Raw genomic sequence first — 14,167 nt, forward strand, 5'->3', positions numbered from 1 at the left:
CAGCTGAAACCGAAATCAGTAACGAGTAATTCAAACAGTAACTTTACAACAACCTCTCCACAACACTGTATGCTAATATTTGAGGAAGCATACAGAAAGGTATCACCAAACTTATAGAATTAGCTACAGAAAATTCTTCATTCTCAAAAGAAGTCCAGACACGTAGGACTTTGGAAATACCTAATTGCCTTCCGTTAACAGTAATTCTGCCAAATGCTGCAAGAGCCCAACACTGTGCCATGTTATTTTAATGTATGTGTGTAAAATGGCATATTGTCTAACATTTTCAGAAGTGCAATCACTCCTGCAGCTCAAAGTGAAAGCGCATTGCAAAATTAGTTGTTTAAGTGAATTTAGAACTTTAACACAGTTAAAAGAATTTTCCCCAATGAGGGACTTTGTTCAACTCTACACTCTCTAGATGGATGATGTCTGCCCTCTTAAGCCTTCCACGCAGAGGGAATGAATAGCAGGATTCTAAAACCCCAAGTCCTGACAACACAAGTCTGTGAAGCACTATCTAAGTAGTATAATCTGCTCTCATTTGCATCAGTTATTATGGGAAAAGGAAGAAGATAATGTTCAGAGAACAACTATAACATGTTAAAATATTAGCTTAAGATTCTTGGCAGGATACAGCACTCAGTTTTCCCATTCACTTTTCAAAGCAAGTGGCTGCCAGGAACAGTCTACACAGAGAGAGAAGATTATGACAGTATTCAGGATTAAACTAAACTGTTTTCTATACACCAAGTGCTTTCAGGAACCTGGGAAAATCCATGCAGCAGGTCCCACAAGGAGACACGTCTCTGTAGGGTCCAATCACTGCAGACCAGACTTAACTAGCATTCTGCCTCTTGCCTAGCCCATTTTAAGACACACCAGATGTCAGCTGCTGCTGGAATAAACACCAGTTTTGCGACATTATCCAAAAAACATTTTCTTCCCAAATATAGTGCAGATGCTAAATAAGTCACTGCTAAAGCATCTCTGTCTAAGAATCTATTCTTGAGGTTCGCCCACCTAATGGCTATGATATACAAGCATGCCAGATCTTAAGTCAGACTGTTAGCAAGTCCTCCAAAATGGACAAATGGAATGAAACTTCCATTAGTTTCAGGTACTATGGGTACCTACACCAGTGAGAAGCAGAGAGGAAGTTCCCCAATGATCTGATTATCTTTTTTATAACTCTGTAGATCAAGTTAAAACTCCAGCTGGATGAAGCTCTTGAACCTACCAGAGCTCTTTATTTTCCTGATGGCTTGCTGCTGCATGAAGACTCTGGGTTGAGGAAAATGGTTGCCACAAATTAGGGAAGACGACAGCAACTACAGCTTTTATAGCAGTAGGGTTTTTCTCAGCACCCGGTCCCACCTTTCTTTTTGCCTCAGGGATCACTACATAATTTAAGACATGACGCTGGACTGCTTTAAAACCAACAATGATGGCATCTCTGTTTTACGCAGGTTTAGGATTCCTGTAGGAAATTGCTGTGCAAGCTGTGCCTTTGGCTCCTCTTCTCCATTTACACCCTTTTGGGGTGATCTTATCCACTGAGACCTTCAACTACAAACTTGGTGTTGATAACTCACATCTGCCTTCCCTCTATCCAATCCCATCTCTCTGCTTCCTTCTGAATAGCTTGCTGTCAACTTGAACCTGACATGGTGCAAATGGAACAAGTTATTCCTCCTTCAAAACACTTCCCACTCTCTCCTATTCACTATTGCTGAAACAACCACCATCCTAAAAATCACATAAGTCACAGAGCTGGGTAATTATCTTTGACTCTTCTATTCTTCATAGTCAGGCTGTGTTCAAATCATGTCAATCATTTCTTCCTTTCAGCACCTTCAAGATCCCTCTCTTCCCTGTTCAGACAACAAATGATCTCATCTAGGTCCTCAGCATCTTTCACTTTAATTACTGCAACTTCCCTTTCTTGGTGGTCTTCCAGACACCCAAATTGGTCACCAACTTCAATTTACTATTTCCCTAGTGTAACATGATGCATCAGCTATTTGAACATTCTCTCAGCTGATGAGTGTCTAGAAAGAGGGATTTCACCTTGCTAAAATGCTAGGTAGACTAGTTTATATGCTTTGTAGCTTTTGTTTATTGTGTGATATAAACTCTCTTTTAAAATTTCCCCAAATCCACACCCGCTATTTAAATTCTGCTGGTAAAAGTACAAAGTATAACATATTCCTTTGCATATTCTTTCTCTGAATACTTTCTAGTTTATCAGTATCTTTAAAATAATGAGATGTCCGGAACCTAATACAACGTTTTTCAGCGTGATCACGCTAGAAGTGTACAGAGACTATAATCTCTGGGTCATGTAACACTTCCTTTTTGTATTTAGTACAATGCAGTAACCTTTAGAATACCATATCCAATTGCAAACTCACTTCTAGTTAACTTACACTTTACCAAGCTGAATATCATTTTTTGCCCAAAGTTCTAATCTCATTAAGCACTTGTGTTATTCTTATGTCCTCACTGATATTATGATCTCCTTCCAAATTATCATGAACAATTTTCATTAATGTGCTATGAACTCCTTTATGTAGATTAATGAAGATATTAAATATCGCCAACCTAACTGATCCTTGCTATATCTTACCACACCTCTGTCCAACATAATTATTTCTTGATGGTACTGCAGCCAATTTCTAATCCATACTGGAACTTATATTTAGAACAGTTTGTTATAATCAAAGATTTTGTGAATTATCAAATGTTTTATTAAATCCAAATACACTTTTCTTTGATCCATTAATTTTGTAATTCTATAACAAAGCAATCAAGTGCGTCTAGTGAAAAATATTCTCTCTAAGCTTTACTGCTTATTTTCATGGTTCTATCACCTTCTAGATTTAGTGATTTTTTTCTGGTCTCCATATTTGCGTCAAAAGTTAGACTGAAGAAAGCAACAGAAAAAAACTCTTCTGGTTTTGAGTATCAGTATTACACTTACTTTCCTTCCATTTCCTGTTAATACCCCAATTTTCAAGGTGTTTTCAAACAAGAATTGTCAGTACTACAAGCACAATTTCTCTACTTGTTCTATAAAGCACATAGCCCAGTTATGGGCAGTGTTGAAATACGCTTCACTCCAATTAGCTTGTTAGGCAATTACTGCCATAGCAGGCAAAGTCTAAACTGACTGTTATGCATTATAGTTTTACAGGTGTACTTGCCTGTTGTATGCTGTCCCCATTAACCATATGAGGTAGAAGTGGCACTTCATTCATTATAGGCGTGGCTTCTAATGGAGGCGGCTGGTCGGCCATCATGGCTAAAATGACCATTCATTGACAGTGTCGCACATCAACCACCTGCTGAAATGAAAATACAGAATCAAGATCAGGGAGCTATTTTTATTTTAATAACTTTCTTACTAGCCTCATTTTTTATAGAAGTTTGCCCTTCATATGAGGTGTCTAGCAAACTTTGAAAAGAAAAATATAGCAACGTCGATTCTCTTCAGAAGAAATTTTTTTTATATTAATTGGTTCTTTAACTTACACCATTCATACCAACTTACTGACATTTGAAAGTCCCAAGAACAAAAGAAAATAAGACTTCCTTACTCCACAAAAAAGCAATTATCCCAAAGATGTTAAAGTCATTTCAATTTGAGACAAAAATTTACTACAAGAGCCACTTTAAAAATCACTGCAACTTAAAAAAAAAATGCACATTTTATTGGTAATGCCAAGGATACTTAGCAGTTTTGAATCTGGAGCAATATTTATTGTGTGTAACTGCAGGCCCACTACATTACAGACACACAAAAAGCCCAAAACATTTTATTGAGCATGATGCTAAGGAACAGACTTGTGCCATACTTCTGCAAGTAAGTTCTTGAAATTCATTATATGCATCTTTAAACTGAAACAGCACTATCAGGGAGGAATCAGAAGTAAATAACCAACTAGGACCCTGTGTGTAATACAGTTTCACAACCATGTAAATTACTGCATAAAAGGTGGGTTATTTTTAAAAATTGCTGAATTTTTACACTCCAGAAACTAAGCTTCAATAGAAAGAATTAAGTTTCTAAGCCTCCAGTGTAGCTCACAGGGTGGTACAAACCTCTAAGAGTTTTTACAATGCAGTTGCTTGTTATCAATAGAAATGTCTGCCACACATTGAAAAAGTAAAGTTTAGGGACAGCATAAAATAAATCAAAATGTTTGTATCAAAATTAATAGCAAGAAAGACTACTGACTGGACTGAGGGCTGGTCTACACTACGGGGGAAAATCGATCTTAGATACGCAACTTCAGCTACATGAATAACGTAGCTGAAGTCGAAGTATCTAAGATTGAATTACTCACCGTCCTCATGGCGCGGGATTGATGTCCGCGGCTCCCCGTCGATTCCGCAACTCCATTTGGGTTGGTGGAGTTACGGAATCAATATAAGCGCATACGGGGATCAATATATCGCGCCTAGATGAGATGCGATATATCGATCCCTGAGCAATCGATTGCTACCCGCCGATACGGCGGGTAGTGAAGACGTACCCTGAGACGGCCGCACTGGAGAAGGAAAGAGGAGTGCTGCGCAGTTCTGGGGTCTCTACTGTATATTTATATGGTCTAATGTGCTGCACAGGATACAGGCTACAGGAAACGTTGTATTATATTTAGCTGATATTTCTTTCTCCCTCTCCATCTTCTACAATTTAGACAGATTACTACAATGCAGCCTTGAGTATTTCAGTTTATTAAATTAGCAATCTTGCATAGGCTGAGTTAACTCAGTGTATAATAGTAAAATGTCTTTTAGTTTGCTGCATCACACTCCATATCGGGAAAAAATGATTCCTGTGATTATTTCAGCACTTAATGATGCATTTACACCATGGTAGCAATGGTAGGAGCACTAACAGAGTGACTGATGTAGTCTGTTACCATGCCATCTAACCCTGTTCAGAGTAGCTCTACAGCGAAGATGGGAGAAATCCCTGGTGCATATAAGGTCAAAAGAGACCTATAGCATTTAACTGAAAAACATTCCCTCACTCAGAAGAAGTTCTCATGATAACTGACATTATAGTAGTTTTAGTTCAAAGCTACTGTAACTTCTCACAGCACAGTATTATGAAATATCAAACAGTACCAAACATAAATAAATAACGTAACTGGACACCAAACATCTTTTAGCTTTGCTTTTAGCAAAGGAATTTTAAGAGAACAAATGGGACTGCACAGGTGTGACGGCAGAAATTGTCCCACAAAGTTTATTTTAAGCATGCCAACATTAGTAAGTTACTTGCATCCTGAATAAAATAATCATTCACTAAGTGATATTTTTGATTTGCTGCAAACAAAATGTACTGATATCTGACTGCATATAATTATTCCACCTAAAATAACTGTATTGTAATGTTGCCACTAGCACACCTTAAAGTAAGAAAGTCACATGGCTTTCACTGTACAATTCCTGTTTTTAGTGGTTTAAAGCTAAAATCATGAAAATTATCCATAGCATGAATTTAGTATACACGAGTCATCCAAAATTTTGCAAGACTGTCTTTGATCTAAGAAATCAGTCATATCAGACGATGGAAATAATACTTAACAGCTAAGAAAACACCCTTATGGAAACAGCATTCAAATAATTAATAAAAATATCAAATTGTTAAAATAGGTATATAAATTATCCTAACACCTGCAACTTCAAATATTTAAAGTTTCTATCCTAGCTTCAAACGTCTAACAAAATAATGTATCCTGGGGAATACTGCAACCTCAAGGAAATTTCAGATATAAATACTACTATGTTGTGGCAGCCTTAATTCAGAATGCTCTTATGTCTGAAGGTATGCTTCTATTGACAATTTTTAAATGCTACATTGTTGTAGCATGAAAGTAATCAGCACAGTAAAATACTAGTTTTCAGCCTTTACTCACCCATGTTCTGTGGTGTCCCAAATCAATTTTACTGATTATATACTGTATATAGCAGGGGTATCAAACACACAGCCCGCATGTGACCCATGGAGTTATTTGCTGCGGCCTGCCAAGCTCCCCCCCACCCCGAGTTATTTCCTGCAGTCACCAAGCTCCCCTCACCTTCCACCTCCCGCCCCCCCCAGTGCACACGTCCCCGCTCCTCTGCCTACCTCCAGGCGCTTCCCGTCGCCAAGCTTAGCACTTTCCAGGAGGGAGGAGGAAGTAGCAGGGAGCCACGTGCTCAGGGGAAGAGGCGGAAATTTGGGGAAGGGGTTGGAATAGGGGCAGGGAGGGGGCAGAGTTGAGGTGGGGACATCGCCGACTTTAGGCCGATTCGCCTGATTACCCTGAATCGGGCTCCATGTCTAAGGGGCCCCGCACTGGTGCCTTTTTAATTTTTACTCACCCGACAGTGTTCCGAGGGTCTTTGGCGGCGGGCCCTTCACTCGCTCCAGGTCTTCGGTGGCATTTCAGTGACGGGTCCTTGAGTGCCGTGGAAGACCCAGAGTGAGTGAAGAACCAGCTGCCGAAGACCTGGAGCGCTGCCAAATGAGTACGAATCAGGCCCCACACTTGTTAAAGCCAGCTCTGGGTGGGGACTTTGGGAAAGGGGTTGAAATGGGGCAGGGAGTCAGTGATGCGACCCTTGGGCCAATGTACTAGTCCTCATGTGGCCCTCGTGGTCATTTGGAGTTTGAGATCCCTGGTATATAGTAAAAATTCACAGCCTTATCATTTCTTCTATTACAGTGGTTTCTAGAGGCACCAGTTATAATCAAGGCCCTAAATGCTGCAAATTTGTATTTCTAGCATTAACAGTTTGGAACAAAGGTTACTCTAGGGAAGGAACACAATCCAGAAAAGGAAAAGTACAGGTTAAAATATATTTAGATAAGTTAGATGTATGCAAGTGGGCAGGTCTGATGAAATTTGTCATAGGGTACTTCAGGAACCAGGGAAAGCAATCTTGGAACTGTTAGCAATTATCTTCAAAAACTTATGGGAATAGTTAAGGTCCCAGAGTACTGCTGATCCGTATGTTTAGATTTGACAGATCGGTGGTGAAACTTCCTCTTAAGTGCAGGTGTGTATATCCATAGCGAGCAGAGGGTAGCCCTGAAATCCTTCAAGGTATGGAGGGACTCATTTGTCTTCTATTGAAGAGGTGCAATTAATCGAAGGGGAGGTCCTCGATGGTATTCTGGATCTCCCTAGGGAACCCTGATGTACAGAGCCATGACTCTCTGAGCATGACTAATCTAATGCTAAACAAGAAAACTATTAAAATTATTTACAAACTAGATGATTCTTATTTAGTAAAACAAAGCCAAAGCTGCGGACACTAAAGATTCTGACCCAGACCACATGGTGGCAGAAGGAACTGGAGAGGCAGTCTGTCTGCCCTGTTCTTATCCCCTCAGTCAGAGGCATGTGAGCCAGGGTGCATGCACAGACCAATGGACAATGCTTTCAAGTTCAGTGGCTCTAAGCACATGATGTGCGCCAACAGGGACCATCACTCAAAAGAAGAAACTTTACTTTCCAAAATTTCAGCCCCATTTGTCATTGGTGGGATATGCTATTTTAACAAAATTTATTAAACGAGCCTAGCTTAGTCTGCTGGCCAATACTGCAAGGAAATAGGCTTGGAAAAGCTATTTGCACTGAATAAATCCATATGCCACACTTTTACTATTAATAAAAGATGAACTAATACACAAATTCCAAAATTCTGATTTAGGTCAACCTGAAGAAAGGGAACTAATTCCATCTGAAAGCATCATGGATTGTGCTATTTTGTAGTTTTCTGAGTTGCAAAAGCATTGTGACAGTCTGTATCCCTAAATTCACCCTTTTTACACCAAAACTATAATGGATTTTGTACAAAGTATGCCTTGTGAGGGATCATTTGAAGACTTGATGCCGCTGATCATTATTGTTCTGACAAAAACAGGTGTGGCAACACTGCACATAAAAGTATAAGATAACATTGAGATATATTCCAAGTTTAGAAAAGCATGCACAAACCAGTTCCTCAAAAACAAAATGCACAATGACACTACTGCCAGGTGTCAACATAATCAAATGGACTATCACCTGGTTAAGCAGCCATTCTTTGGCAGAAGAAGGGTGTAACTGAGAAATTTACACTTTGGCATTAGAACAGCTGGAGGTTCCCATGCAAACAGACTGTGTGTCATGAACCTCAGCTGGAGATGATTTTCAAAGAGGAAAATAATTACAAAAGATGATAACAGGGAAGACAAATCCTCTCTCCCTTTATGTCTACTCACAGTAACCACAATACAGTATATAGGAAACAGGTTGGGGAGAGATCCTGGTTGAAAGATTCAGCTAGTAAAACTGCTAGAACATGTGGTAAGATAGACTTTCACTTTGAATTCACTTAACAAGCTAAGTTAGATATTAGTTTGCATTTTACCTTTTACTTCTTTGCAACCAATTCTGACTTTAAGTAATTACAAGTAATGAGGCATTAATCTGTCTTTCCGTAGTTAAACTTTTTTTTATCTAAACCACTGTGTGTTTGAATTGAAGTTGGTTGGGAAACTCCATTTGAGATAAGGTTTGTGCAGATCATTTTCTCTTAATTAAATAATGGATTTTTAATGAGCTTGTATTGTCCAGGAGGGTAATGAGCAGTACAAGCACCACATTTCTGGGGAGAAGTCTGGGACAGGGAATTTGCTCTGTACTGTAATATAATTTAGGAGTGGCTGGGTAGAGCCCTCAAATACCAGCACTGGGAGTAATTTACATGCTAGAGACTGTGAGAGCAGACAAGGAGTGGCTGCTCTCATAGCAAAGCAGTGTAAAAGGCATCCCCCATTTTGGAAAACTGAGGAGATAGTTGTTCAACAGTCCAGATTTTACTCTGGAGAATGTCATAAAGCATATTCCGAGAATTAATCAGTGGGCAGTAGCTACATGTTCTGGAACTTTGTCACCATATAGCATAGATTTTCAAGTCAGTATGCAATTTAACTTGTTAATTTTAGTAAAATTAGATTTTACAAATGTAATTCTTGCCAGATTCATTTCTCTACAGAAGTTTCCAAATGATGTATTAGTTGGAGGATCTGTTTCCAAACCTTCGTTTAGTTGGAGTATGAAATGAAGTCTGGTATAAGATGCACTCTGCTATTTTTTTTAAATTAAGAAACAAGGCTTCTATATTCTTTTGATACCCATAAGAAACTGCACATATAATTTGGCAAATGTGCTGAAAAGTGAAAAACAGTAAAATACAATTAAAACAAATATTCTAACTTTTGTATCTAAGTATCTTTGGTTCTCGTAGACTTTATTATGGAAGGTACAACAACTGAAAAAACCTGGTTATGTTTGCATTCAACAATACTTTAATAAGCATCAGCAAGCCTCACATTTTCCTTTCAACTTTGTGTAGTAGTTCATTTAACTATTTGGATTAAGTGCAGTGTAATATGTACACTTATGGTCACACATTTACTTCTGTATTATGCGGCTTTGTTCTAATATAGTTTTCAATCCCTTTGAACACTGGCATTTTTGAGACTGCCAGCCAAATTAACATTTAGGAAGATTCTCCTATGGGCTCCCAAGAGTTGAATTCTAGAATGCTGGATTACTGTTTACACAGAATTGAGGCAGCTAAACTTAGATACTCTATGTGTTGTATGCATAATATATAAAGATTCATAAACTTTATCTCACACTACTACAAGATCAGGTAAAAGTAAGTAGGTAAAAAATGTTTCATATTTAAACTTTCCCTCAGAAGTACACTTGAGTAACTCAATATTCTGATGGTATAATTCAGGTAATCATATTTAAAAAGAAAAGTTACAAAAGAAAACAACATTTTCCATAAGCAGTCTCTATTACAAAGGCTTCTAAGAAAAAACAGAGAGAAGTCTATATGACTAGTGTGATACAGCATGGCCAGAGAGCAGCAGGAGAGTGTTAGCAGGGAGCCTTTTTCCCTGCAAGGGGAGGAAGGTTTGCTATAGATTAACTAGAGCACCTGAAGCCAATTAGAGCACCAGCAGTTAGTCATGTGATAAAAACCCCTGCTTCAGTCAGACAGTGTGGGAGTTGGAGCAGAGAATAGTTTTGAAGAGAGACCAAAAGGAAAGTTTGGAGGAGTGCTGCGGTGGGCTGAGAAATCCAAAAACCCTAGGTAAGGGGGCACCTGGCTTATGTAGAAGGAGGACAAGAAGCCCCTTCACAAGCTGAAGGGCAGGAGAGGGAAGTAGCCCAGGGGAAGGAACCGCTAGTTCAAATGGTTCACCACAAACCTCACAGCCCCTGGGTTGGGACCTGGAGAAGAGGGTGGGCCCAGGTCCCTCCCTCTCCACTCCCCTCCTCAAGGACAATAGTGGGGTAATTAAAATACCGATTCAGAGACAAGCAATGGTGCCCTGAACCTTCCCCAAAGGAGAGAAAGCGCGAGATCCAGCATAACAGTACTGGCAATTTGCCACACTAGCTTCCCACAAAACAAATACTGTATATAGCACTGTGACTGACCTCACTTACAAATATAGAAAAACGCAGAGACTGATGGCTGAAATGCCAGCCTTCCCCTCTCTCTTGCTCCCCAAATCCTCTAACACGCTGCTGCGATTATTATGGATTCCCACTGACTTGGGCTCAGTATTACCAAATGCTTAAATGAACACAAGGGATCCAAAAGCAGGGGGTGAGGCGGGCAACCACACAGATAACAAGAAATGGGTACAATAAAGTGACACTAGATCAGCGGTTCTCAGACTGTGGGTCAGGACTGTTTTAAATGGTGTTGGCAGGGCTGACATTAGACTAGTTGGGCCTTGGGGCTGAAGCTCAGGCCTGAAGCCAAAGCCCGAGGGCTTCAGCTGTGGGTGGGGAGGCTCAGGTTACAGGCCTTCCACCTTAGGGCTGAAGCCCCTCCCCTCTGGCAGCAGGGCTTAGACTTTGGTCCCCCCTCCTGGAGTTGTGTAGTAATTTTCATTGTCAGAAGGGGGTTGAGGTGCGATGAAGTTTGAGAACCCCTGCACCAAATGTTAGTTCCTCAGCTATGAAATTCTGTACTTAAAAACATTTTGTTAAAAAAAAAATTTCAAATATATTTTACTTCAATCAAAAAGTTAAGTATATGCAACATTAATATACAGGAAATGGTAAATATCAGACTTTTACTTAAATTAACAGAAGGTAACTAAGCTTAATAGGCAGTGTTTAAGATTAAGGGGGGGGGTGGGGGGAAATCAAACAAACAGTCTTTTACCAAGTAAGTTAATAAAACTATATCCACTGGGATTGTATAATGGAAACGCCACTAAAACTTTAACATAACATCTCTAACAAGAAGCTATGATATGAAGTCATTATTAGTTTTCCTTGACAAGATTACACCTTTATTTTATGCAAAAACTTGCATTTGTTTTCACCATAAAAAAATTCACAATTAGTATAACACACCAACAGTAAAGCAACAATTTACAATAATTAACAAGTTTCTAGTTAAATGAATCTCCTAGGAAAAGCAATGTGGATATTATAAAGTCATAGGCAAACTTGTAAAAGTAGAAAAAGATCTAGTCATTTATATTCACAGCTTAATCGTCTAAAGAGAGTAGCACAGTGAGTTTTGCATGAAAAGATGTGACAACTAATAAAACATCTTGGGAAAAAACACTCCACAGAAAAGCAGCGGTGCTTTTTTGACAGCTGTTTTATCAGGGCTTGCATCATATTTTGAGCCAGATTTTTCCTGATAGAAATAATTTTACTAATTTTTCTGAACATTCATGCTACTTTTGAGTAATCTACTTTTATCTTAACACCTGAAGAAAGAATTCATCATGTACAAGGCTCTTAATTAGTAACAATATCTACTTTAACGTAATAGGAGGGAGAAGAAAGAAAATTAGCCTGCTCTAAGGAGAAAAGGTTGTTTATACTCAATGTCTGTATGGATTTTTCCCCTTCAGTCTTGTATAATCAACAAAATATAATTGCCTTTTGTTGGATTCAGATGCTAGATCAGTATTTATTTCTGGATTTAATAAATTTTTGACCCAGTGACTAGGTCTCATGTCAAAATATTTTCCCAATACCCAAATGTCTCCCCAGAGGGCACCACATGTCCTTGAGAATACCATGGAACTGTGTTCCAGTGCACCTCAGCAGACTTAACGTTATTGGCAATAAGTAATACAATTTCACACACACACATAGTCTCATGTGATCTGTTGTGATTTTTATTTTGTAAAGAAACAACAGTGTTGGCACAGGATCTCACTAATAAAAGACCATCTGCAAATCTTTCATGTTGGCTCTGTCTAGTAGGTGTCAAACTTTTCAAGCACTGCTTCAAATAATATTTAAAATGAGATGCCAGCTAATTCAGACCCAGCATTTAGGATCTGCAGAAGTTTTTTCACAAACACTGAAAACAATTTTTTGTAAAAGTAAAGAGATTTCCTGTTAAAGCATAAGTCTCAAGAAATGAGCATGACTAAACAAATCAGATTAATTGTCCAAATAAAGCAATGAGCAGAAGCTAAACAGATTGCATAAATAGTGAAAATTAATTACAGTACCACATAGATGCTAGAGTGGTCTGTATACATCTTAGATTTATTACATAGTTAATACGTTTGTTTTTTAAAGTCAAGAAATTCAAAATTAGGGATAAAAACCAAGAGTAATTTAGATGTACCAACCAAGAAATACTCATTTGAGTTCATCCATCAACAATAACTCTGTCCTTTCACTGCCACTTGTCCTCTACTTCCCTGTAGAACAGCCCCACTAAGTGCTACATTAATTCTTTCATGTTGAGCGTATGAATTCCTAGATTAAGGCTAGATGAGGCAATTATGATCCATCTAGTGTGATCTCTTGAGTAACATAGGCCATAGAATTTCTTCCAGTAATTTTTTCACCAAGCTCTTAACTTCAGGTGGAACAAGAACCTAGCTTTTACACAGATATCAGATAGTATGTTATTTATCTCTGCTTTGTCTTGAGTAAAGTTATGCTGAGGAGGAAGAAAGAAAATCTGTCACCTTTATGTCCAGATAGCTGTGACAAAGTTTAACTCCAGTCTGTATTTGTAATGTGGGGATTCTGACCTATTGGGAGACTAAATGAAGTATCCAGCTCTTTGAGTAGTGGGGTATACGGCCTGGGTCTTGCCTGGATCATGTGTGGATGGGAATAAGCAGGATGCGGTCTCTGGGCTGTAACAGGGTGGTAGGGAAAATGATGTCTGCAGTCCTTACTTAGAAGCAGGGAAACCACAATTTACATGCAGATATGTAGAGTTTCTCTTAGGTACTAGAATCTGGCTCAAAAAAATCAAAAGGCCAAATTTGTTTACGGGTCAGAAATACCTGGTATTGGTAACTCAAATATTTCCAGATTTTCTAGATATTTCTGATTTTTTGGTTTACAATACTTTATATTTCTGATTTTTCAATGTGTTTCCTCCGTTCCCAATAATTGTTCTAATATAAATTAATGCTCTATTTATAACCAATTCAGAGATTGTTAGAGCTTTTTATTTTTTGGAAAAAGCTTCTTATAAACTTTGACGTGAAAATGTTATGAAAATTGCTACATTTGAGGCAGAGAAAAAGCTAGGGTTTCCTGGCTTGCTTTGGGACTCTACAGAACACCCTGCCAACTCCTATTGAGGCATTCTGACTTCTGAACATCTTAAATCTAGTATAACCTGCCAGCAGAGTTTATGACCTCTAGAGTTTATAGGTTCAAAAACCCCACACCTGCCCAAGCCATGGAACAACTAGAAACTTAAAAAATGAAAAGAAAGAAGAAAAAAAAAAGTCAAAAATCAGTCCCCAGTGAGAACAAAAAAAGAAATTCAGAGTTAATACAGGGCAGGCTATTTTGAGATAGGAAACATTTCACAAACTGCAATACATTCCCAGTTTTTCAAACATCAGTCAGATCTCAGACACCCTGTTGTATCACCCCAATCTTAAAATATTTCTCCCGTGCCACAGGACCACACATAAGAAGTTTTAGGCAGATTGGTTTATTTATGGCAAAATTAGAGGGGGTATTAATCAGGCTTTTAACAGAAGCCTAGTTACAATTTTAGTTCTGAAGAGACCACTGTCTCTCCATAACACTAATCTGTTCAAAGCTCGTATGTTTTTACTAAATCTTTGGAAATAATT

General features: G+C 38.6%; 1 protein-coding gene across 2 annotated transcripts in view; it reads right to left on the reverse strand.

Moving 5' to 3' along the window:
* Positions 1-14,167, reverse strand: part of LOC127056827 (fibronectin type-III domain-containing protein 3A-like) — a 76,008-nt gene that overhangs the window by 45,170 nt on the left and 16,671 nt on the right. Inside the window, exon 2 of one of the 2 annotated variants that reach the window (XM_050965123.1) lies at positions 3,207-3,344. In XM_050965123.1, the coding sequence (XP_050821080.1) occupies positions 3,207-3,317 (111 nt within the window). In that variant the 5' untranslated portion in view covers positions 3,318-3,344. Of the gene's footprint in view, positions 1-3,206; positions 3,348-14,167 lie in introns of both variants that reach the window. The other variant, XM_050965122.1, reaches the window with a different exon arrangement.

Source organism: Gopherus flavomarginatus, chromosome 8 (genome assembly GCF_025201925.1).
Source record: "Gopherus flavomarginatus isolate rGopFla2 chromosome 8, rGopFla2.mat.asm, whole genome shotgun sequence".
NCBI lineage: Eukaryota > Metazoa > Chordata > Testudines > Testudinidae > Gopherus > Gopherus flavomarginatus.